The sequence below is a fragment of the Equus caballus genome, chromosome 23 (assembly GCF_041296265.1).
Source record: "Equus caballus isolate H_3958 breed thoroughbred chromosome 23, TB-T2T, whole genome shotgun sequence".
Taxonomy (NCBI): domain Eukaryota; kingdom Metazoa; phylum Chordata; class Mammalia; order Perissodactyla; family Equidae; genus Equus; species Equus caballus.
In genome coordinates, this window is record NC_091706.1 from 18,147,810 (window position 1) to 18,174,338 (window position 26,529).

Here is a 26,529-nt window from a genome sequence, read left to right on the forward strand (position 1 = left end):
TTCCTCAGCAAAAAGAGGAGGATTGGCAGCTGATTAGCCCAGGGCTAATCTTCTTCTTCTTCAAAAAAAGTTTATGCTATGAGACAATGTATGTTTTCAGTAAAAAAAAAAGAAGGTATAAGGACTGGAGATATTTTCGTTAAGAAAGTAAGTTTGTTCTAAAGTAAGACTTGTTATGGGAAAGAAAGGACAAATTCTGAATGTAAAAAAGAAATTTACAGAAGGTTTGTGGAGGAGGAACCCTGAGAAAAGTTTTGTGCTTCGTCAAGCTGGCTAAGATCAGAATGAATTTAATTAAGTAAATTAGTTTTAATTTGAAAAGTAAGCTTGTACAAAATTAGAATTTGGTTTTCTCTTTATTATAAGGACAAAGTTTTCTTGGGCTTTTAGTCTGCTCTTGATAAAGAGATTATGAAAGATTTTTTTTCTTTATCTTTGAGTAGTCTACCAAAATGGCAGGGATTTTGTTTTATAAAATAATTTTCTTTATTGTTTTTATCAAGTCTTTAATCAGAAGAGCTAAGAGTTTTTTTTTTTACAACTATTTAAATGTCTGTATTTGCCTGAAAATCTTTCATTGTCACCATGGTTAAATGGATAACTAAGCATCATTTCACATCAACTGATGATCCTATTTGACAAAGTGTTTTAAAACATTTTGATATTTTTTACAAACTTCCCAAAATCAAATTCTAAATGAAATCTTTTTCCCTGGAAATAACTTTGAGGTTTTTCAGAGGGTCCCTGGAACACATCATCTCAAAAGATTTGTTCTCTCTTCCTATAAAAAGGGAGATATTAAACTAATTAGGCTTAGTTGGTATGTTTAATCACATGGAAAGCATTGTCAAATATGTGATGATAATAAACCTTCTTAGGTTATATTGTGTGGGTGAATATTATTAATATAAATGTTTTAGAAATTATATGGAATTTTAAAAACTTTACTACGTCCTGGTATAATGCACTTGTAATTCTAGTTATTATCTTAAAATGTTGCATGTCATAAAAACAACCAAGTTTCTTCGTCAACTGTATTATAACATTAAGTCTTTTGTCATCTACAGTAGTTATATTTTTACTCTGATGCCTTTGCAAATATGTTTCATCCTCAGAGAGATTCATGGAAAAGACTCTGATACTCTAGAATACAGGATTCTGATAAACTTTCAGATCATAAAACTGGACTGGGTAAGAAATTACAGAACTCTAACTGAAAAACTAACGGCTTCATAAAATTGCGAACAAAAGAGCAAGAATAAATATTAATTACATGGGACATTATTTGGGTTTCTACCTGAATCCTTGCTCCCTGAATTGCCATTCTTTGATCCCAAAGAAGCGCTTTGCCTCTTAAACTCGTTTCGGTTTTCCTAGCTTGAGCAGGGAGGAGGGCAGATCATTTGAGGGAATCGATGCTTATTGCCCCATGGTGGGGGAAAGTGTGAATTTATTTTCTGCTCATTCTTTTCCCGACATCATCAAACAAATAAAAGCTATTCCTATTACTGGAGGAGGAGCGGGGTGGTGAGGCCTGCGAGGGCCAGGCTCCCCTGCCGTCGGGACGGGCCGGGTGGAGACGGCCGGTGGAGGGGCTCGGGCGCTCCCTCCTGCGGGAGGGGACGCTCGGCTTCCCACACCGCGTGGGGCGCCGCCCCCTCGCTTCTGGCGGCCTGGGGGGGGGCGGGGTCCGGCCCAGGCGCCCGGGGCGGGGCGGCTCCGCCCTCCGCGGCGGGGCGGTGGCCGGAAGGCGACAGAAGGAGCAGGTTGGAGGCCATGGCGGCGCCCGGCGTGCTGCTGGTGATGGGCGTGAGCGGCTCGGGGAAGTAGGTCCGGGAGGCAGGGGCCGGGGAGGGGGCCGCCGGGAGGCGGCGGCAGAGGCCAGACGCTTGTTGTCCGGGCCCGAGGGGACGGGAGGACCCTGGGGAGCGCCCCAACTTTGCAGAAGAGCAAACTGAGGCAGGGACACTGCTCCCTCTCCCCACCCTCCTGGACTACATCTGAGACCCGGGCCCTCCATGGAGAGGCTCGAGCGACAGCCCGAGGTAAGGAGGCGCCTGGCGGGGCGCACAGAGAGTAAGGTGCCGCGGGCCTCCAGGAGTGGCTGGGCCGTCACATGTGCCCGTGGGTGGGGCCTCCGGGCAGAACTGGCTGGAAGGGGGCGAGGCCCAGTTCTTGCGCACTCTCGTCAGGCTGGCGCAGCGGTAGCCCACTCCTGCGAGGCCCGCACTTTCTGATCAGTGTCTATCAGCTTAAACAGCAAGGAGGGTGGCCCCCGGGGCTTGTGAGGAAGGAGGAACACTGGACGCCACGAAGCCTCTGCCCAGCCCAGTCCTGGCCAACGTGGGGCACGGGGTCCATCTAGCCTTTGGCTTCCTGATGAGACCAAAATCTATGCCGTTTGTCAGAAAAGACGGCTACTGCAGTATTCCACCAAAGGCAGCAAGACAGAACCTAACCGACTGAAGTGTCATAACCTTCAAAGGCCTGTAGTACCCTGCTAGAATTTTCTGAATCAGGAGCTACCTATGTGGTCAGATATATAGGAAAGAATCTTCCTTGCGCCACGTAGGTAGGTTTATTTTCCCAAAATTATTGACATTTTGGGCCTCAAATCTTGAGAAATTAAAATCGTTTGGGGAATCTTGGACTGAAATTAAAGTTAAACATGGAGTCTGGAAATCCCTAGCTGCTGTATGATTTGAAGCAGTTGAAGAAGGCGGAACTGCTGCTCTGGTGGGATGTCTGGGAGTCAGGAGCCCCTGGGCTCGCTTACCCTGCAGCCTGGCTCTGGGAGCTTGAGCAATTCACGTTCCCCTCTCTGCCTTGGATCGCCTGGGGGAGTCTGAACCATGATTTATATGGTTATGATGTTCGTGCATTCAGTGAATATTTATTAAGCTCAGTCTTACTCTGTATCACTGATATATAGTGAACAGGACGAATAAAATCCCTGCCCTCAGAGATTTACCTTCTAGTATGGGAGACAGACACTAAGTGAATAAATACACCTGTAGTGTGCAGGTGGTGGTAGGAGCTCCAGGGGGAAATAAAGGAGGGTAAGTAGAACAAAGAGCGCTGGGCAGGATGGTCAGGAGTGGTATTGGAGCATGACCCACAAGAAGTGAGGGAGTAAACCCTGTGGATAGTTGGGGAAAGGGTGTTATAGACAGAGACAATGCAAGTGCAAAGGCCCTGAGGCTTGGTTTCTTTGTGGACTAGCAGGAAGGCCTGTGGTTGAGTGATGGGAAATGAGGTCGAAGAAACAGTGCTGGTGAAGAGAAGTGGTCATATGCTGGAGATATTTTGAAGGTAGAACCAGAAGATGTGTTGATGGACTGGATGTGGGGTATGAAAGAGGGAGAGCAGAGTCGAGGGTGATTTCAAGATTTTTGGCCTGAACTGGAAGAAGGAAGTTACTGTTAACTGATGGGGAAGCAGTAGGCAGAGCAGGCTTGGAAGAAAATATCGGGAGCTCTATATGGGATGTGGCGAGTTGGGTATGCTTATCAGTCACCCAAGTGGGTTTGTTGTGGGTGATCAGATATGCAAGTCCAGGGTTGGGGAGAGGGACTTGAGATGTAGAGGGAGGAGTCCTCAGTGCGTGGATGTGTTTATAGACATAAATTGTTGAATGAGTGAAAGGAACGAGGGAATCACTGAGGGAATACAGAAGCTGGCCAAGGACTGAGCCCTGGGCCCTCTGAGGTTAAAGGTCAGTGTCAACTGTTGCTGACAGTCTGAGTAATAAAGTGACTGAGAATTGACAGTATTGATCAGTGGATGTAGCAACATCGAGTTCTCTGGTGATGTTTGTGAGCCCCTGTTGGGGCCCGGCAAGATTTTTAATTTACTCCATAACATTTAGAGGAAAAAAAATAGCTTAAGAGAATAAGAGTCTCAAACCAGAAAGATTCTATTTAAAACAAAGTAATGTCAAGTAATACGTTTACTTATTTCCTGTTTATTGTCTCCCCCTCCCCTACCTGAATGTAAGGGATCTTCTTCCTTTTTTGTTTACTGACTTGTGTGTCTAAAACAATGCCTGGCACTGCTAGGTGCTCAGTAAATATTTGTTGACTTGATGAATGAATGAGTGAAGGAATGAATGGAGCTGTTTGAGTGGGGTGTCAGCTTTCTTCACATTTTAACAATCTTAGTAAAGCCACCCTGAGCTTCTTCCCAGGTTTCCTTCCTCCTGCTGGGAAAATAAGCGCAGGCCTTCTGCATCTCTTTCTCCTGTATCCCACGCCCGGCCTACCACCCTTGTCCTACTGTCGTTTTAAGTCTCCTTGATCTTCATTTAGACCAACCCACTGGGAAACAGTTCGATGCCAAGCTAGTTTGTAGTGTTTGGCTCCGACCAACCTCCCCGCAGCGGAGCGCGATGCCTTCTGCGGGGAGTCCGTGGTCCACGTTCAAGAGTGCAGCTGCTCTCTGGTTTAGGAAGTTCGGACAGAGCTGCGGACAGTGGCTTTTCTGTTTCCTTCCGTTTCCTTCCTGCCATTCTACCCCCAAATCTAGTTAGCTCTTCTTTTAAATTGTGAACGGCGGCTGCCATAGTCATTCCTGGCTAATCTAACTTAGTCTTCGGTGTGGCTTCTGTGGTGCAGAGCTCCGCTTCACCAGCAGCTTAGTCACCGGTAGGCTGCAGCGTGTCGCCCTGCGCAGCCTTCAGCAGAGTGAACGTCGTGGGAAGGTTTCAGTTCTCTCCCAGTCCTTTGGTTAGTCTCAGTCTGGTACAAGGGTGTCTTTAACAGCTCCCTGAAACATTCTTACAAAAGAGAGAGTAGGACCCTTGGTATGCAACAGTGTCACAACGTTTTGTTTTCATTGTATATACATCTTTTTGGTTACCTTCTATTTAAGGCAGGTGATGACAGCTTCCTTATAAGGAAAGGAGTTTCTTTTTTTACTCATTTATTTAATTTTACAAGGCGAAGCAGTCAAATAGAAATATCAAGTAAATAATTATATGGGTGGTGTGCAAAACTTAGGAGAGAGGGCATGGTGAAATGGTAGGAGGATACAGTAAGAATTCTGAGGGTGGTCCTTAAATGATTGGCACTTGGGCAACACTTTAGAAATTGACAGCAAGAAAGGGTTTCACTGATAGTTAAGTGTCTGCCAGCCTCCACTCCTCCCCTGTGCTCTAGACTCTAAGTCTCAGGATGGCTGAGACCATGGCTAGTGGGCTGGCCATTATATCCTGGGAGCTATAGGTGCTCAGTAAGTACTGGCTGAGTGAAATGAGTATATGAATGGATAAGTCGTGTGGCTCACTGCCCTTGTTTTGCAAGTGAGAAAACTGAGATTTAAAGGAAAAGGTAACTTGCACAGGAGCACACGGTCACGTAGTGGTGGAATGGAGACTGTGGCCGGATCTCAGGTTCCAAGACCAGACCCTTTTTATGGAGCATCATGCCTGTCAGGGGATGAACAGATCATTTTCAGACGCATGGCACAGAGAGTATGTCACTCCCAGACTTAATGAGTGCTCGTCATTCTCCAGATCCTTTATTTTAAGAATGTCTCTTTTCAAACCCCAGTGTTTTAATGCCTTGATGAGCTCCTTGAACCTTGTGTGGGTGCTGGAAGGTTAAATCCCCCATCAGACCCCTCCCGCCAATATCCTCAGGAGAATTTTATCGCTGTATTAATTTAGTATTTTTTCTCAAAAAATAAACATCTATAGCACAGGGACCAAAAAACATCATAAAAAACTTCAAGATTTTAATGAGATCTTATAGATTTCAAAAAGAAATTTCTAGATAATTATTTCATTTAAATTCCTGGAGAGAACGAAAGTCAGGCTCTAGACTCCAGGGTCAAGAGCATCACTCTCAGCTTCAGTATCATAAAGTACCAGTGTTTTTTGTTTGTTTTTGGTAAGGAAGATTGGCCCTGAGCTAATATCTGTGCCAGTCTTCCTCTACTTTGTATGTGGGACACGACTATAGTGTGTCTTGATGAGCAGTGTATAGGTCTGTGCCCGGGATCCGAACCCGCCAACCCCAGGCCGCTGAAGTGGAGTGTGCAAATTCAACCACTATGCCACCCGGCCAGCCCCAGTTCCGGTGTTTTAATACCGTGGAGCAGCCATCTGTTCCCCAGGGCATCGGTGGATGGAAGGAGGCCAGCTGGCTGGGGAAGGGCAGTCGTTTGAACATCCGTGTCCTCTCCACAGATCGACCGTGGGCGCCCTGCTGGCATCCCAGGTAACCTGTCCCAGTGCCTCCCAATCGCAAGCCCACTGTGGAGTCTCGCAGCTTCTCTCCCTCACTCCTTCCTTCTGGGCTCTAGTGGTTTATAAAACTCACCACAGACACCGCCACATGGCCTGTGAAACTCAGTCGAACGATTTTTATTTTCTCTTTGGTGACCACAAATAGTGATGAATGGAAAAGGAGCTGTGGCGGCCATTGAGCAGGGGTGATGAAGTGACTTACAAACCTCTTTCTTCCTTTAGGGGATGGGGAGGGGTGGGTGGAGCTGCCCTTGGGCTGCTGGTGGTGAAGAGGGCAGCAGGGCTGTTAGTCACCCCACAGTGGCTGTCATATGGGCCGCACTGCCTGCCACATACACCCTTTCACTTTGTTCTTAAAGCTAGGATGGAAATTCTACGATGCAGATGACTATCACTCAGAGGAAAATCGAATGAAGATGGCAAAAGGGATACCGCTGAATGACCAGGTGATGTTTGCTGTCTGTTTCAAACACAGATATACCACGTGGGTGGGTGACACGGGTTGAGATCTCTATGGCTTGTGGTGTAATAGATTCCTGAGTCATGAGATAACCAGTGTGCAGTGCTCCAAAGCCAGGTGCACAGTGGGTCGTCCACGTCTTAGCTCTGGCCCTGAACTTGTCTCTGAATCAGCATCGGGAGCAACGCCACCCTCTGCCCCAGCTTGAGCAGGGTCTGCCAGAACACTTTGTTGCCAGGTTTTAATCTGCAGATGTCACCCCTGAGTTGGCAGAGGCTCCCTGGGCCTCATACGTAGGGAAGTTCATCTTCTCTTCCCAGGTCCGCTCAGCCTGCCACCATCGCCAGACTCTGGCATCCACCCCAAAGCCAGAGTGACCTTTGCAGATTCAAATCTGGCCCTTGGAAGTTTCCCGCCAATCTCAGGGTAAAGACCAGACACCTAAACTCCTAAATGTTCATGATCAGGCCAGGCTGACCATGCCCCACTCCAGTCTCCTTGGGTGCCATGTATCACCCTCCAGATCCCCTGGAGCCACCGTGGCCCCTTTCAGTCCTTTCTACTGCCATGTTCTTCCCCACGAGGCATTTGCATCTGCTGTTCCCACTGCCTGGAATGTGCTTCTTTCTCCTCTTCACTGAGCTAACCCTGCTCGTCCTTCCCATCTCATCTCAGCTTCTGTGCCACTTCTTCAGGGACCCCCCACCCTGACCTACTTAAGTAAAGCCTCCTATAATGAACACTCGCAGCACCGTCTTCCTTAGTGCTCTTGCCCCAGTTGCAAGTCGGCATTTGATGGTGTGAGAATTTGATCAATAATTGTCTCTGCAACTAGTTTTACCTCTGAAAGGGCAAGGACTATGGCCATTTCTGTTAACCATTATATATCCCCAGGGCCTGACACACAGTACATGTCAGGAAATATCTGTGGCATATTTGTGAGTGAACGAATGAATGAGAGAAGGAATGAATGAATAACCCTTCATTCCTGTATGCACCATCAGGAGGCCATTTCCTAGAGGGTCTCTCTCAAAGCAGACATACAAACTGTGGATTAACATGTTGGCGTAACTAGTTGTAGCCCAAGAGTGACTGTGAGGGCAGGTCAAGGGCCAGGTCCACGGCGCAGCTGAGAGCAGGGGCCCCAGCCAGGCCACGTGCCTAGGGTGGCCAAAGGGCAGGGAGAGAATGGAACTGGCCAAAGACCAACACTGTTGTTTTCACTTTCAGTGACCTTGGTTCACCCCAGCTGTGCTCCTCCCCCACCCCCCCCACCCCCTGCCCCAACTCTCTTCCCTTTGCCCTGCCTTGAAGGATTCGAGTCACTAACCCAGTATTAGGTCTAATTCTAGAGCAGTCTGGGTGCACATCTCTTTGTTCAGGGGCGGTGCAGCTTTAGTTTGCAATGGTTCAAACCTTGAACCATCAAAATTAAGTTTGCAATATTTGACTTTAGGAGATAGGAGGAGGGAATCATAAAAGAGATACGGAGTAATAATTTAAACGTTATAATGATATTATATTAGAGATAACTGACATAAAGTAGATAACCTGGCTCTACCGCTAAGCTTGTGTAACCTTTGGCAAATGGCTTTGTCTCTCTCTGCCTCATTTCCTCCCCTGGAGCTGGGATGGTAACAGGATCTATCAGAACATTGGGTTCTTGGGAGGATTAAATGAAATAACACAAAAATGTGCACAAAGCAGAGCCCAAAGCATTCTGTAAATATCACTTATGTATTATTCTTGCTAATATCTCTATATACACATGTATATGTAACATAAGCCATTTCTACAGAGTGTGTCAAGTGTGACTGTGCCAGTGTTATCTTTCTCCTTGGAGTACAAATTTAAGAACAAATTAAAGTAACCCAAATGGATGGATTTTAGAATGGCATTTCAACATGCTTCCTCTTGTATGTGAGTAAGGCTTGTTAAGTGGGCAGTGTGGCTGGGGGGAATTCAGAAGAGAAGTTTATCGTACAGAAGAAAAGTTACTGATAGCCAGAAGAAACATAACCAGTTACTAAATATATTGAGGAGAAATTGTACACATTAGCCGGACTTTAGAGAGAAGCAGAACAGGGTGAGAAAGAGTAGAATGGCAAATGGTTTACATTCTTGACAAGAGCCCAGCGAGTCTGAGAGGGAAGATGCGGGTCATGGCTGGGCTGGCACCGGTGCTCTCCTGGTCGTGCTGGCAGCCAGCCCCACCTCCCATGATACGGGTTCTGCCTGGGGGAAGAGTCTTGGGAGGGCTTGGAGAGGGGTTTGTGCTCAGAGGGCTGAGGTTTGAAGAGAAAGAACCTGAGTTGAATATGCCACGGGATCCTTAAGGCTATCTAAATGTAAATTAATTAAAATTAAATAAAATGTAAACTCCAGTTGCTGGGTTGCACTGCCACATTTCAGGTGTTCAGTAGCCACATGTGGCTGGTGGCTACCAATCTAGACAGCACAGAGAACACTTCCATCATGGCAGAAAGCTCTGTTGGACAGCGCTGGCCTAGAAAGATATGCCACCCAGGCTGCAGTATGTTATTCGCTGCTGCTGCTGCTGATAAAGAACTTCCACGCCGTGTCAGCGAGACGCCCCTGCGTGCCAGGGCCACACTGTCCTGGTAGCCCACAGTGACACTTGAGCAGACTTCAGCTTCAAAATCTGTTTAAAAGAGGGGGTTTTTAATACTTTTTTTTCCTGATTATAAATGTAATATCCTGTATAGAAAATTTGGAAAGTGCTGAAAAATTCTTTCACAGAATACATCACCCTTGGTTTCATCTTCCAAAAATACCTACTGATTGAATTTTGGAGTTTCTCCCTTATCTTTTTTTGATATATATTCTTTTTACGTGATTCTTCTCTGTGAACTTAAGTTCATTTTGCACCAGGTGAAGCCAGTCGCTCATGCCTTCTCCCTCCCCACTCCTCCCTGCCCTCTCTCCACCTCCAGGGCAGTGCTGGACACACTCCATCTCCATGTGTTCCCTGAGCTCCCTCTAACTGTCAGCCCCTTCCAGAAGACACTGTTTCTCTAGATGTTTCCATCAGATCACTGAAACCATCAGCCAAGGAAGCGTCCTCTGTCCTCACGATGTTCTGATTTAACTCTAAATGCTTAAGCACTGGGCTGGGGGAGGGCCCTCACCCTTGCATGTAGGACTCTCAGGAACGACATGACTTTGAACATCAGATCTGGCAGGCAGAGATGCTCATTTGGGTTATGTTGTTTCCTCCTCTCTTTCCCCTAAGACTCCGTGTGTGTGTTTGACTTTCATAATGTGTCATACCATCTGGACTAAGTATTCAGAGTTCAGTGAGTTGGCTCTAATATCTCCTCTGTCTTGCCCCAGTTCCTGCGTCTTTAAAGAGGAGATCTGGATCACCCCCTTTCTTCACAAACATTATGAACACAGAATTGGGAGCTCGTGTCCAGGATACCCTAAAGTCCAGACTCCTTAGCAGGTCACTCAAGGTCTTGACCATCTAGTCCTGATGGTTTCTCCTGACCATCCTTACATATCAACTCCCACACCTCCTGCTGACTAGTACTAAACATCTGCCTTATCCCTTTCCTCAAGAGTTTTGGTAAGCCATCTTTAATACTCCGGGTCTTGGATTGTGCCCTTCCCTCTGCATGGCAGGCCCTGCTTCAGTTGAAATCCTCTGTATCCTTCAAGATTTAGTCTTCCTAGCACCTGATCAAAACTGATCTCCCCCTACTGTGTTATCATCGCCCTTGTCACTGGCTGGGGGGTAATTAATTGCTCGTCTACCCTCTGTCTCTTCCATCAGGCTGGGAGCCCTTTGAAGATAGGGACTGCACCATTCATATTTATATCCCTGATGCTTGATATGGCACTTTGCATATACTAAGTACTCACTGTACAAATAAAGCCCAGTGCATAGCAAATTCATGAATTAAAGCTCTTAAAAATTAAAAGTGGGAAATAAATACTATTTATCTCAACTATTAAATCAGCCCAAAAGTAATGTTTAAAGTGGAGTCTACTCCTTTTCTTATTTAAATCCCAAAGCAGCTCAATGAATTACATACGATCCCCCATTTTACAGGTGAACAAAGGGCGACACAGAGAAGTTAAGTAACTTGAGCAAAGCCAGACAGTGAGGGGAATCTCTAACCACAAAGACCCTACTTTTCTTACTAAGTTAAAGGCCCTGATAATCCACAAAACAACTACTACACCAGAAGTGAATCAGGAGTGGTTAAATGGAGAGAGAAAAGGTTAAAGCAAGGGTGAGGGTGAGAGCAGCAGAGAGGTGCGACCCTCAGTAAGCACGTCCATCGTAGGCAGGTGACGCTGTGGCCTGACTTTACGCAGACCAGGCGTGAGAACTCTGGTTCCTACACGAGAGTTTATGAGCCTCCGGAGCTGCTTTGGAGAAACCCTTCTCCTTGTGGCCCATGTGCTCCTCCAAGGAAGGATCCCGATCGTTTAATTACGGCTCACCACCTGGAAACTTCAGGAGCAGAGTTCAAAGTGCTGCTTTTTTATCTCCAACCTTCTGTCCTTGTTTGTGTGGCCGGTGGACCCAGACCTCACAATGCGGCGACTAGACGGGTCCAGGGTGCGTTCTCATTGGGCACATGTTTGAAAGCATCTCTTTTTCTTTACTTTTTATATTTCCATTTATTAAGTACAGTTTTCATAATTAAGCTTCTAAGGAATTTTACTATGACTAAATGAAGCAGTGTGCTTTATTCTTAACTAAAGTGTAGATTGAAGCACCATTAAATCATTAAAAAAGCGTGGATTCAAAGTAAACATCTATTTCCTTGTACACAGGTGAAAAAGCTCATTACTCAAACATGTTTTGTTTTATTTTTAGTTTGTTTCATTCTTATTATGAAATATTTCAAGCATGAAGAAACTGTAATGAATAATGTGGTTGACACCCAGCTTAATGAAATAACATATTTGTTTGCTGAGCCATAAAATAATAGAGGGAATGATCTCCACCCATAAAGCACAAATAGAGATGTTTGTGCAGACGGGATGGAGGAAATGTGCAGCCTGAGCTGAACAACACACCACCAGTCTGCCCCTCCGCTAACGGAAGAAAGACGTGCTACGTCAAGTACTAGGCATTGAAGTATCATCTCTCCTTGGTTCATCCTAAACCCACTATAAGCATTTACTCACCCAGAAGCACAAGTTTTTGTTGTGTTTCTTTGAATCAGTCCTAATTCATCGTTACAGTTGCTCCTTGAACTCTAAGTAGGCATGCGAATTCGTGTTCAGCCCTCTGAACCTTCTGACCACCTCCTCCTCTAAACCAAACACTCTTGTTGAGTGGGGATTGGTGGCCCACAGCACTAGCCTCAGGATTTTCAGTTTTATTAAGGGACTTGCACAGCGACAAAGGATATGTTGTGAAGAAGGCCGGATGACTACCCAGACAGGACCCCAGGGCCGGCTCTCCATCTTACAGGCTCAACTCCTTGATACTGTCAACACATTGAACATGGGTTCGTCTCTCACGTGAGACCCCCATTAATCAGGTTCACAAGTTCCTGCATAAAATTAAAATGCCCGATGATTAATTTACAAAGAGAAACATAACTGTCACATAGCCCATAACACTTTGACCTGATAGATTTTCAGAAGCTAACATACAATCAGAAGGTTTCTTAGTGAACATGCAATCAAAAAAGTGGGAGAGGTAGGATCGAAGTTTCTAACACTGTGAGACCATCATCCCCTTAGTAGGAAGAGGTTTGCTAATGAGAACATGATGTTTGAAGTCCAGTGGCCAGGAGTCCGTGTCCCTGGACAGTGCTTCCACAAATCCTTGCTCAGGGCTTCCCCGTCCGAGCCTCCCCAGGACAGACATGCTTCCTTCATGTGTAAAAATAGTTGGATCGCAGCCACGTCTTGCTAGGCTGAGGGTCATTCTTACTCCTTCAGATGACTTTGTACATCTCTGCCCCTTTCCATGAAGTGTTGATCTTTAATTTGAACCCTTAGAGAACAATCTTATTTCCTTCTTCTCCAAGTCCTTAGGAAAGTACCTCACTGTGGCCCCATTTGCTGTAAGAAGATACATCCATTGACTTGTTAACTTTATAGAAGTTGACATCATTTCTGTGACTTGAAGCCAGCTACCCCCATGTAGAGGTAAAAACCCACTCAGAAGTTAGTCTCTAAGTGCTCCACTTTACCAGTGAAAGTGATAAAGTGATAAAGTTAACCACTTTACCAATTAAGGGGCCTGTGCTGCCCTTCCTGCTGGCCTGAAGGTGCCACAGCTTTACAGGACTGCATCCTTGGGGAGGAAATAGAGCCCATCCTGCTGACATGTGAGGTTTCAAGGCTCAGTCACCCCACTCTGTCACAACTTTCTGTTAGAGGAGCTGTTTTAGAAAATATAGCCAACAGGTTAAAAAAAAAAAAAAACAGGTCATTTGATAAGTAACAGTGTTAGGAACTTGGTAGAAAAGCTTGGCTAACCACAAGGGGAATAGAAGAAAGAAAGGAATTTAGAAAGATCAGTTCAGGGGCTGGCCCCGTGGCTGAGTGGTTAAGTTCACGCGCTCCGTATCGGCGGCCCAGGGTTTCACTGGTTCAGATCCTGGGCGCAGACATGGCACCGCTCATCAGACCATGCTGAGACGGTGTCTCACATGCCACAACTAGAAGGACCCACAACTAAAATATACAACTATGTGCTGGGAGGATTTGGGAAGATAAAGCAGGAAAAAACAAAAAAAAGATGGGCAACAATTGTTAGCTCAGGTGCCAATCTGTAAAAAAACGGAAAGATTAGGAATGAAAAGAGAGCTGTGAACAATCTGTCAGTAAATTTGAAGACTTAGATAAAATTGGACAATTTCATAGAAAAATATAAATTACTGTGGGGAAATGGGCTTGGACGGCTGTGATCTAAGTGGCAGAGACACTGCTCAGGGACACGGTCTGCTTTTCCCCCCAAATGAAAATGAACTTCCTGCTGCTGCAATTGGCTTGAGAATCAGACGGGGCAAGAGAGACCTGTGTGTTGCAGTTACCAAAACTGAATCAAGGAATAGAAAAGCTGAACACAATGTTCATTAAAGAAACTGAATCTGTAATCAGAGATCTCCCCTCAGAACAGGGCTCAGGCCCAGATGGTTTTTCAGATGAGTTTGAGTCAGCTCAGCCTGCTGTAACAAATACCATACACTGGGGGCCTTAAACAACATTTATTTCTCACAGTTCTGGAGGCTGGAAGTCCAGGATCAGGATGCCAGCATGGTTGGGTTCTTGTGAGGGCCCTCTTCCTGGCTTGCAGGTGGCTGCCTTCTTACTGTACCCCGACTGGGCGGATGGAGAAGCAGAGGCAGGAGAGAGAGAGTGCACACTAGTTCCCTGGTCTCTTCTTATAAGGGCGCTAATCCCATCATGAGGACCCCACCCTCATGACCTCATCTAAACCTCATTACCTCCAAATACCATTACATTGGAGGGTTGGGGGTTCAACACACAAATTTTTGGAAGATAAAAACATTCAGTCCATAACAGTAATATATTGTATACAACCTGTTTCAAAGAATAGAAAAAAACTACCCTATTTATTTTATGAGGCTAATACAACCTTGATACCAAAATTTAATATGGACTATACAAGGAAAAAAAAAAGGTCAGTCTCAATTATATAAATGCAAAAATCCTAAATAAAATGGTAGTAATCAAATACCTAAAAGCAAAGACTTCTAAAAATGCATCATGTTTCTGAACATGCATCAGAATAATAAAGCATGGGGGCACAAGTGAGGATATGGTTGGGGCGTGATATAAAACAAGATTAATTGTGAGTTGAAAATTGTTGAATTTTGTTGAAAATTGTCTGCTTTTGTATATGTTCAAAAATTTCCGTAATAAAAAGTTTGTTTAAAAACAACGCATATGGCCAATCAGCATCTACCCCAGGAAGGCAAGAACACATCTCAGGAAGATTGCTCTGTAAAGCACTGCAAGATGCACCATGTCAACTTCCGCTGCCTTCTCTTTGGAAAAATATAAATTTCTCACAATGCTTTTATCTGAGGGGAGTTTTGTTTTTGGAGGGTTTGAAGAACAGGACCAGGGAGTGGCTGACATAGGGCTCATGTGAATGTGTCCCCACATTTGGGACCACAGGAACCTAAGAATCAAGCGATACAATGAAAGGAGATTTGTATACATATCACAACCAGGGGAAATGATGGAGGGAGACACACACTGGTATTTTAGAGCAATTTTTATTATTGTGGAAAGAGCCCCCGACCCCTGAACCTGAGAAGTGTCTCTGTGCTTAACTGCCCAGTGACCTGGCCCTCAGCCTCGTGCACGGCCTGCTTCTCAAACCACCAAGATCTCTCTGGACCTTAACGTTGATGAACATGATTATATTTCTGTACAAACAAGCAACACTTGGAAAAGTCACTGTGTATCTGCTTTAATTTCAGGACAGGATTCCATGGCTCTGCAGCTTGCATGACATTTTAGTAAGGTAAGAGCATCAGGCCTTGGATAAGCCAGCGAGTGAAGAAAACCCATTAAAAAGTTCAGGAAAAAAATACACTCTTGAAATCACACCTGACTGATGATAAAGGATCCCAGAAATGGAATGCACTTCTATCAAGTAACCAACAATGATTTTAATCAGCCCTTTGGCTGACATATATCTTCGTCGGGTTCTAGAGGCAACCTTCCAGACAGCTCCACAGTTACCAGCTGGGAAGCTTGGTCAGCCATGTGGCTTCCATAAGCCTATTTCTTCATCTGAAAATGGGGATAAATATAGTTCCTACTCACTCAGTAGTGAGATTAGGCATGAGTAGCACTTAGAACGGTAACTATTAACTTACTGTATTTGAGGACTTAATATGTATAAGTACATATTAAGTGCTCAAAAAATGAAAACCGATGCCACCACTATTAGAGCCATATCTTAGTCAGCACTTTTTCTTCCCCCTACTTCAAGCTGTGACAACCAGGAAGATCTGGGGTCATTTTTAAGTCAACAGGTAATTGACCACCAGGATTTAAGTCCCAAATTGTCCAGCTCTGGAGCATGCCTCTGAGCAAACAAGGTCCCCTCTACCCATCTGCAGGCCTGACCCCTGGGAATCCTGGTTGCGACATGGAGGAGGATAAAGAAATGGCAGGGAAAGGGATATAAATCTTGCTTTTCTAAGATGAAGTCGTGTGTTATAAATCTAAAACCATCTGGGCCACATGAGATTATACTGATGATTAAAACTTCAGTTTACTTTCTTCACACCACACTGACATGGCTGGCAACCCTGTCTTTGCTGGAGATTAGGGTTTTAGGGTTTCAGGGTTTCAGGGTTTGAGAACTCCTGCCCTGACATAGACAGACTTGTCAGACGTCAAATATACTGACTTGTGATGGAAGCAGAAGTGAAGATCTTCAGGAGAGCAGACCAGACTCTAACCCAGAATAAACAAGCTCTCACTTGGGGCCCTTGGGAGGAGCTGGGAGGCTCAGGTTTGTTGCTGACGATACACTCCATCCACTGGGTCTCCAGTCTACGCTGGCCCTAAGTTCAAAGGCAGACCCCTTCAGAATTCACTTCAGAACAAGTGAACTTTCTACTAAGCCAGCATTTACCCTTTCACCTCTGTACTCAAGTCCCTTTCCCCAAGATGACTGCCTCTCCTGCCCAGGGCAGGGGCACACATCAGCTGGGTGGAAGTGGGCTCTCACGCTCTCGCACTGTCTTGGGCCACTCTGGTTTTCCTTTATTGGTGCCTTGTCTCTGCCTCTGTTTCTGGCTCGGGTTTTTTATTTGTGCCTCCCTAGAAACGTCTCAGTCTTGCTCACTGACCACACAGGGACTACGGCTCCCTTTTCTCCTGCTTTCTCCAGCACTGCCCTGGGAACTGCCCCAGACTCTTCCAGCATACTGTACAGTAGGAATGGGGAGAAGCCAATCATGAAACTTAAATCACTGAACACCTGTGGAGAACCTGAGCTGAGCTCTGCGTGTGGCACAGGCGCCTGTTGTCAGCCACACATGTCCACACGCTGTGGCTGAGCCACATCCTACATCCACAGGAGCAGAATCAGCACTTTCCGAGCACTTCCTGTGTACCAGGCATCTTGACAGACTTGTCCTCACCACAGTCCTATGGGCAGGTTCTCTGAGTAGCCCCATTTAACAGATGATGAATGGATGCTCAGGGAGGTAAATACCTTGCTCCAGATGGCTGAGCTGACTAGTGGAAGATCTTTACCTCAAAGCCAGGTCTGCCTGATGCTCGACCACCATACTGTAATGCCTTCCACTGGCAGAGGAGTCAGACTGGAGTCCTCCACCTGGAATTGACACCCATTATTCTAAATGTCTTCATCCTGTAGCACCCCTCCCCCACTTTTTTTTCTTAACAGAGAGGTAGCCTCAGGACAGCAGGTGGTTCTAGCTTGTTCTGCTCTGAAGAAAATGTACAGAGACATCTTAATACGAGGAAAAGAAGGTGCCCCTCTGAAGCGTGACGAGTCAGGGAAAGAAGAAAAGCCGGCTGAGCTGCAGCTCCTTGTGGTCCACCTGAGCGGGTCATTTGAGGTCATCTCTGGACGCTTACTCAAAAGAAAAGGACATTTTATGCCCCCTGAGTTACTGCAGTCCCAGTTTGATACTCTGGAGCCCCCATCAGCTCCAGAAAATTTCATCCAAGTCAGTGTAGAGAAAAATCTTGCAGAGATAATTGCTACAATTATGGAAACTCTAAAATGAAATGAGAATCCTTTCCTATCAGTGGTCCAGAACAGAATTAAGCATAAATCTCTATCCCATGCCAAACCATGTTCCTGTATCCTTGTAGATACTGTATTCTAAATTCTTCTTAAGGTGAACAAACCGCAATGTGTTGAAATATGCGTGTTTGGGTGTGTTTTTAGGAATCTGCGATACTGTTGTCATCGTGCTCTGGCACATTCAGAGGAGAGGGAACTGTGAAAGTAGAGCTTCAACTGAAGTTTAAATTCATGTGACCCAAGCAGATGATCAGAGGCAATCCCATAATTGATGCTGTAAATCACCACCTTACTTACAACATCTTGATCATGCCTATATTTGGACAAATAAATGAAACTTGGCTATCCTTGGCATCCCTTAGAAAGTGGTCTCAGGAGCAGAAATGTGTGCAGAATCGACCACTCAGCAACAAGTCATGTCACACCACATGCCTCCCAATACTCTCCTTGGTCATTTCAAGATAAATAAATAAAAAGCACATATAGTTCATGGATATAAAAAACTGCCAAGGTGGAACTTGAGAGAATGAAGGACAGGACTCTGATCCAGTCTCCCCCTCATCATATAGGCAGACCTCTGTGAGACTAGGCTGGTGTCAGCCTACCCGCCCTCCTGCTGTAAAAGCCATCAGTGATGGGCACTAGGCAGGCGAGGAAGGAACACCAGAGCTGCTTACAGCCAAGACATGAAACAAAACCTTCCAATGGGCAGCGACGTGCCAGAGGCAGCTGGGCTGGACAAGGCTGTAAGGGAGACTGGAGGTGCTGGTATGTTCCTGGCATGCCGGTTACCAGGCAGCCACTACGGAAGCTGCAATCTGGCCAGCCACGGGCTAGGTTGAGCCCTTCCCCCAACAGGGCTCCAGGAATAAGCTTCCCTTACCCTCTATCCGGATCAGGACCAAAGGACCCAGCCACTCCTGCAGGCCCACTGGTTGGCTCTGGCCAGAAAGTGAGTTTTAGAACCAATTACCTGTCTTCTTTCACAAGGGCATGCAGCCTTTGTCTACCAATAAAATACGTGTGTGGGGTGTCAGTGGACAGGACCTTTCTACGGAAAGGGATGTTGCCTAGGAAAATGTGGAGCCCCAGATTTTCCTCTCTGCCAGCCTATCTGGGGCACCTCCTGCCTGGTTTGAGTTTACATCAACCCTCCTATCAGGGTCCAGGCCTTTAAGTTGCCCAGTCGACATACTCTCTCTAGCTGGATGAGTCACCCCCAGATGCAGAGGAAGGACTCCATCAGTCCACTGTACTCAGTGAGTCCACACTGTGTCCTGTGATGGGCACCCTGGAGGGTTTGAGGACCCGTAACACCAAGCCCTGCTCCCGGGTAGCTCAAGTCGGGTGGAAAGATAGGGCATCTCGTACCCTCTGGCATAGGCTGGAGTTCTCAGTGAAGGCAGTTCTTCACAAAGAATTGATTTTCAAATATCCTGCTAGACTTTCACATAGGACCAAATGAAAAAGCCTATTTATAATTATAGGAGCACAGAATCTAGCACTATTTTACACATAAACAAATTTTTTTTCAGTTTTAATATTCACTGAAATTTCCAAGAATGCAATAAAAGGAGAGTTATATTCCATTTTAGTTTTAACATTACCAGGAGTTGTTTACCATTTCAGAGAAGTCATTGTTTTTCTGTTACAAAAACAACACGCCTACATCCACCTACATTTGTAATTCTTCGTTCCCAGTGATCCACCAATGGGCACAAGCACCTAGCTACCCCACTGTGTTCATCTAGCACAGCCACGCCCAAGCATTCCATATTGAAACCTATTAGTTTATTACAAGTTACTTTTTTTCCTCCTTTAGAGTTAAGGCATATTTATTATTTGCTTAGGTAAGTTTTATTAACAATTAATTTCACTTCAAGATGGTAAAGGGGGCATTAGAAAACAGTTGTTAAGAACAGTTGTTAATTGAGGCTGGCGGGGTTGAGCACGGCGACAAGGGAGGCCAAGGTATGAGCCAGTGCTGCCCTCTGGTGGCCCAGGGTCCTCTTCCTGGGTTAGGAGCAAGGAACGCTTCGCCCCTCCCAGCCCTGACCAGACTCCTGCCCAGCCTCTATCACAGGGGAAGAAGGAGCAGGCGAGAACTGTTTGTAGTGGCTCAGAATAGATGCCAACGAAAGATTTCCTCAGCCCTGCAAATGCCACTTACGACCCCTCTGGCAGGACTCTCCACCTTACCCTCTTCCACTCCCCACCACCAGAGGAAGTTCAGGTTAAACATTTTCCTCTCCTATGAAATGGGGACCACCTGCCTCGTAAGGTTGTGAGAACTTACAATGCTGAGACCAAAACCTGACACTAACTGCTCAACGAGTTAGCTCTTGGTATACTTGTCATCCCCTGGAGTTTGAGGGAGTGTGGCCAAAGGACAAAAACTCCTAATCCTGTTTTTGACTGTGGGGAGCTTATGAACCCCTCCTAAGGATGTGAATCTTAAGTCTTTGGGTTCTGATAGGTCGTCTTCCACCCCTCCCTTGGCCAGATCCAAGCAGGCAGGGTCTGGGATGATGCCCTTGAAGCCTGAGACGACTCGGCGACCTGCTGAGCAGCCAGCTCTGGAATCAGGACCCAGAAACGGCTGGTCTCTGGGCACAGCACTGCCACAAACTCAGTGGGTAATGATGACCACTCTGAGGTGTCACCAGGTGCCATCCAAGGTCTGAGACCAACACCTGTGCCTCTCTGAGAGACTGCTCTGATGAGTAAACTACTTTTCAGTGGGTGGGAGGGCAAGAAGGGAGAAATTAAAACAGGCTAACTTTAATCAAAGATACAATCGACCAGGAACTTTGATTTTCTAAAACTGTGATATGTGAGTTTATTCTCCTTTCACTGAACAGCAAATCTGTATATTAAGAATGATTGATTGGAGTATTAACTAATTATGGGCATTATGAATGCCCAGCAATTACCAAGGAAGTCAAATTTGATTAGACATCCAGCTACAAGCTGTGTTGGGCATCAATGTAGGGAGTCATTTCAACCCCTACAGAATCTCAAGTGTGAAACATAGCTTGGTGCTGATTTCTGGATAATCTTCAATCCCTCCAGTGGAGTTTTTTGCCAGCAACCTATCTTAGATGCGGTGGAAACTGAATTTCACTTTGTGGGTGAAGGTTGGAAAGTCATGAGCCATCACTCAGGAGGACCCCAGACCTAATGTTGATGAGTATCTACTGGATCTAATTAAGGATCCAATCAGATGGTGCTGGGGGAAATGACCCCAAACCATGACAGTTCATGGCAGGACTTGGGACACTTGAACGCCCAGAGGACCTAGCAAAAACAATAATGGTGGGATATGGCAGACATTAGGTAGTAGTGAGACTGTGGCAAAATGGAAAACGGATGTTTTATCTAAAAAGGGCAGCCACTACTCAGCTCAAGATAATGCAGGGACATACCTGCATTAAAGTTGGGTTTGTTGCTTGTTGCATAAGGGAGAAGCCACACCTTCAGAACCATGAGGGGTATCTTAATAAGATAAGAGGAATGAAGTGAGGCTAAAGCTATCATTCATAAAGAAGTACATTAGCCAGGACAGGGAGTTATTTGGTCACTTTTGTGTTTTGGAAAAGTTCACGTTTTTCTCTGTGTTCAGGCACAATTACAGAACGGTCTTTGTCTTGACCATGGTCACAGAGCAGTTCTGTAGTTACGTAGGTGTTCTGTGGAACTGTATGTTCAGCAGACAAAGAAGGCTCATTTTAGTACTAGGCCAGCTCCTGGATGACAGGGACTGCTTTTCTCTCTCTCATTGTCAGAGATGGTTGTCACTAAGATCTTTTAGTCTTAGATTTGAAATAGTTGAGGACACATCATTTATCTTTAGAATAAGCAAAGAACTCAGGTTTTAACTTGAAGGGAGGGTTTAACTTGAACTTCCCTTCTCAAGAAATGAGAATGTGGTAGGTTTTCAACCTTAAGTAAGGGCCAGGTTGTGGTAGCTGGTTATACCCTGAGGTCAGAGGGCTGAGTGACAGGAAGCGAGTAGTGGATTAATCTCTCAGGACATACACCACTTCCCCTTCTGTAGCTAGGGCTGTTGTGGTTAGGGTATGTGAATCTGGAAGACCTTGAGAAGTTCTCTCATCCCACTCAGCAAACACGCTTGTCCAAAGAGGGCCCAGGGCCCGGGAAAAAAATGTCTGTCCCTGTTTCACCATGTATCAGTACTTCATTCCTTTCTCTTGTTGAATAGTATTTCCATTGTAAGGATATACCACATTTGGTTTAGCCATTCATCAGTTCACAGATATCTGCACTGTTTCCAATTTTTGGCTATTACAAATAATGCTATGAACATTCCAGTACAGTTTTTTGTGGGGACATTAACATTTTCATTTCCCTTGGGTACATACATACCAAGAAGAATAGCTGGGTCAAATGCTAACTCCATGGTTAACCTTTTGAGAATCTGCTCAACTGTTTTCCAAGTAGCTGCTGTATTTTACATTTCTATCAGCAACCCTAGCCAACACTTACTTTCTGTCTTGTGATCACTGCCATCCTGGAGGACATGAAGTGGTATCTCATTAAGGTTTTGATCTGCATTTCTCTAATAATGCTGAGCATTTTTTCCTGTGCTTATTGGCTATTTGCTTATCTTTGAGAAATGTCTATTCAAGTCTTGTCCATTTTTTAACTGGGTTGTCTTTTATTGCTGAGTTGTAAGAGTTCTTCATATATCCCAGATACTAGATTCCTATCAGATATATGATTTGCAACTACTGTCACCCATTCTGTAGGCTGTCTTTTCACTTTATCAACTCTGAAGCCCTAAAGTTTTTAAGTTTGCTGAAGTCCAACTTATTTTTCATTGGTTGCTTGTGCTTTTGGTGTCACATCTAAGAAACCACTGCCTAGTCCAAGGTCAAGAGTTACACCTATATTGTCTTCTAGGAATTTTACAGCTTTAGCTCTTACATTTATGTCTTGGATCCATTCTGAGTTAGTTTCTGAATCAGAATATGCATTTTAACAAGAACCCAGGTGATCTACATGCATAATGAAGTTGAGAAGCAATGCCTTAAATTACTAATAAATTCCCATTTCCTTTAAATCAGTGGTTCTAACCGGGGCAGTATATTACAATCACTTCAGGAGCTTTAAAAAATTATGCCTGAGCCTTACCCAGATACAGCAATTCCACTTAGTCTGGGGTGGGCTTATGTTTTAATCTCTGTAGTTGATTCTGACGTCAAACCAAGGGTTAAGAACTACAACCTCTTTGCAGATTAACATTTTCTATAGCCCTCACCTAACTCCTCAATTTCTTGAGGAGTCCACAAAGTTATCTCCATCCACTTGCTTCACCATTTAATCAATGTTTCATGTCTTTCTCATTTGAAAAGAAATCCTTAACATCATTCACAAATCCTTTTTATATGGATTTCACCCACATGCCTTTGCTAGGCTGGTAGGCACCCACTGCATTCTTAATATGTGTTACTGAGACTTTGAACAGTGCCACATTAACTGGGATCAGTCTTAACAGTGCATATAGTACATGAGATCATAAGCTTAGTGTCTGGATATGACACAAATCACACTTTGATCGAGAGACCAGAGGATGGACGTCATATTGGATGGTAATGTATGAAGGTGGGGGGGAATAGGTCTCAGAAGAAAAAATAAAGAACTTTGCAATTGTTCTGGGAAAACCAAAGATCTCAGTTTGGCCAAGAGCATGGTCTACAATGAGCTACATTTAACATCTAGTTATCATGTTCTCTTTGAGGCATTACTTGTCCTTGCTCTTTTTCTTTTCTTTTTTTTTTGAAGCAATGCAACGGGAATAGGTAAAACACTCCTGTCTTCCCTTTACAAGTCCAGAACCACAGAACCAGTTCACACTGATCAATGATCTATATCTAAGAGCTAAATCCATAAAACTCTTGGAAGAAAACACAGAGGGAAATCTTCATGACCTTGGATTTGGCAATGCAATCTTAAATATGGCACCAAAAGCATGGGCAACAAAAGAAAAAATAGATAAACCAGACTACATCAAAATTAGACACTTTTGTGCAAAGGACATTATCATCAAGAAAGTGAAAAGACAATCTACAGAAAAAGGAGAAAATATTTACAAATCATATAGCTGAAAGAGTTTAATATCCAGAATATGTTAAAAAAAAACTCCTACAATTGAACTATAAAAAAACACAATCAAAAATAGGCAAGGACTTGAAAAGACATTTCTCAAAGAAGATAAGCAAACAGCCAATGAGCACATGAAAAAATGCTCAGCATTATTAGAGAAATGCAGATCAAAACCTTAATGCGATACCATTTCACACCTAGTAGGATGGCTGTAATTTAAAAACAAACAAAAAACAGAAAATAATAAGTGTTGGCAAGGATGTAGAGAAAACTGAAACCCATACATTGCTGGTGGGAATGTAAAATGGTAAAATGGTGCAGATGCTGTGGAAAACAGGTAGTTCTTCAAAAATTAAAAGTGGAGGGGTCGGCCCTGTGGCAGAGTGGTTAAGTTTGCGCGCTCCGCTTCAGTGGCCCAGCGTTTCTCCAGTTTGGATCCTGGGCGTGGACATGGCACCACTCGTCACGCCATGCTGAGGCGGCATCCCACATGCCACTACTAGAAGGACACACAACTAAAATATACAACTATGTACTGGGGGGATTTGGGGAGAAAAAGCAGGGGGGAAAAAAAAAGATTGGCAACAGTTGTTAACTCAGGTGCCAATCTTTAAAAAAAAAAAAAAATTGAATTACTGTATGACCCAGCAATTCCACTCTAGGTATATGTCCAAAAGAATTGAAAACAGAGAATCAAACAGATAGATACTCATACACCAATGTTACAGCAGCATTATTCACAATATACAAATGGTGGAAGTGTCCATCAACAGATGAATGAATAAAATGGAGTATATATCCACATAATGGAGTATTATTCAGCTATGAAAGGGAATGAAGTATGGATAGATGCTACAACATGGATCGACCTTGAAAACATGCTAAGTGAAAAAAGACAGACACAAAAGGCCACATATCATATAATTCCATTTATACAAAATATCCAGAATGGGTAAATCCATAAAGACAGAGAGCAGACAGAGAGTTGCCAAGGGCGGGGGTAAGTGGAGAATAGTGAATGACTGCTTAATGTTTATGGGGTTTCCTTTTGGGGTGTTGAAATCATTTTGGATTGTGATGGTTGTGCAACACTGTGACTATACTTAATATCACTGAATTATACACTTGAAAATAGTTACAACAGTAAATTTTGTTATATCCGTATTACCACAATTTTTAGCAAAAAAGAAAACCATAGGCCTTCCTTCCCTACAAGAGCTGAGCCTATCTCACTAACCTTATTACTATATGCTAGAACAGCAAACTAGAATGCATACTTCTTTTAGACTGACTCAAAAGTTAAGGGCCTCGTCACATGTACCTGGTTCCTTCTACAATACTCAGCAAGCAGTTAAGTCACTACTTCTCCCCTGGAAAAGAGTGAACATTGAAGAATAATGTGCTCCTCCAACACTGTTCTCCTTTTGGGATCAAAGACGGTTACAAATTCTCTGACATTCTACCCATCAAGCAGTGGGACCTATGACCCTTAAATCTGGGCAAGCTAAGACTGCTGACAACTAGAATATGAGACAAATGACACTGGGCCAGTTTGGGGCCTAGACTTTAAAAAAACTGACAGCTTTCATTTTCCTTGAAATACTTGCTCTTGAAACCTATCCACCACGTTGTAAGGAAGGACAAGTAGCCCTGAGGAAAGGACGCTGTAGAGAGGAAGTGAGATTCCAACTGCACTCCCAGATGAAAGCATGTAGCAACTGAACAGCCATGTGAATAAGCCCTCTTTAAAGTAAATGCTCCAGACTCAGTCAAGTTGTTGCAGCGGTATTCACAAGCCTTGCCAAAATTGTTCATTCAAAAATAAAATAACGATTTTGTTCTAAGCCACCAAGCCCTGTAGTAGGTTGTTATGAAGGATTAGATAACCAAAACAGAGTGGAAATTCCCTTCCCTCTGTAGGAAGTATAACGATGTGAAGAATGTGTCTGAATAAGCTTTTTAAAAAAAAAATCCAGCTTGAATACACAGTGACTACTATATATCCCATTAAAGAATCAGGACCCACATTCAGCTTTGGTCTTTTGAGGGAAACTATACTGAGAGCTTCTATGTGTGCATAGCTCTGTTCCAAGCATAGAGTGGTAAGCAAGACAGACTGGGCTGTGGATCTGGGGCAGGTTACTCTATAATTAGGGAGTCTGAAATACAAATGTTAACATGTATAAATTGGAATTACAATCTAAGGATGTGCTTCATAGCTGTCCCAGCTCTGGAAGAAATCTCAACCTCGTTCTACTCAATCTCACCAAAGCAAAGACACTGGGAGGGGGGTGCTTTTCTTTTCCTCTCCTCCACTTTCAAAAGGGCTGACCACTCCTACTGACAAGGCAAGGCAGCTCTAGCTGAGGAAAACGATGGCTGGAAAGACACAGAAACCCTTTCCCCCTCACACTTCAGCTCATGTAACAAAGGTGCATCTGTGTATGCTTGCTTATTCATTTATTTATAAAACCTCTTCTGGGGATCAAAAGCTAGTGATAATGCCTTTCTCTCTGTATTTTTTGGTAGAAAACAATTACCCCATACTCTCCTCCTAAATTAAGTCCCCGGCTCCCCCAAACCGCCCCCCCCACCCCACAGGATAATTCCCACTAGAATACAAACGTAGTAGTTCCTAGCTTAAAAGAACACAAAAGACAAGTTTCCTCTCTGCCACCACCATGCCCCTCACCAGTTACTGCCCCCATTTCTCTGATGCTACTTCGAAACTCTGTTTCCTGATTATCTCCTCGGCCCACACTAACCAGGATGTCACCCTCAACACTGTAACATCCCTGTCATAGTCACGAAGGTCCTCCCTTTACTAAACCCATAGATTAACATTCAATCCGCAATGAGTACTTGAAGCAGAGCATTTAACACAGTTCACTTACCATCTTTCTCCTTGTGAAAAGGGTTCTTCAAGGACCT

The 26,529-nt window shown here is 44.5% G+C and overlaps 1 protein-coding gene across 13 annotated transcripts; it reads left to right on the plus strand.

Moving 5' to 3' along the window:
• The first annotated feature begins 1,566 nt into the window (after nucleotides 1-1,566).
• IDNK (IDNK gluconokinase) lies at nucleotides 1,567-17,837 on the plus strand. 13 transcript variants are annotated; one of them, XM_023627677.2, is made up of 5 exons: nucleotides 1,567-1,826; nucleotides 6,188-6,218; nucleotides 6,611-6,693; nucleotides 15,158-15,201; nucleotides 17,107-17,837. In XM_023627677.2, exons 3-5 carry the CDS (start codon nucleotides 6,658-6,660, stop codon nucleotides 17,450-17,452), a joined length of 426 nt encoding a protein of 141 aa, XP_023483445.1. In that variant the 5' UTR covers nucleotides 1,567-1,826; nucleotides 6,188-6,218; nucleotides 6,611-6,657; the 3' UTR covers nucleotides 17,453-17,837. The 13 variants fall into 13 exon arrangements, with proteins under 13 accessions (XP_023483445.1, XP_023483442.1, XP_005604970.1 ...); XM_023627674.2 differs by having other exon boundaries at nucleotides 1,703-1,826; nucleotides 6,607-6,693; XM_005604913.4 differs by having other exon boundaries at nucleotides 1,712-1,826; nucleotides 5,978-6,218; nucleotides 6,607-6,693.
• Nucleotides 17,838-26,529: the final 8,692 nt, after the last annotated feature.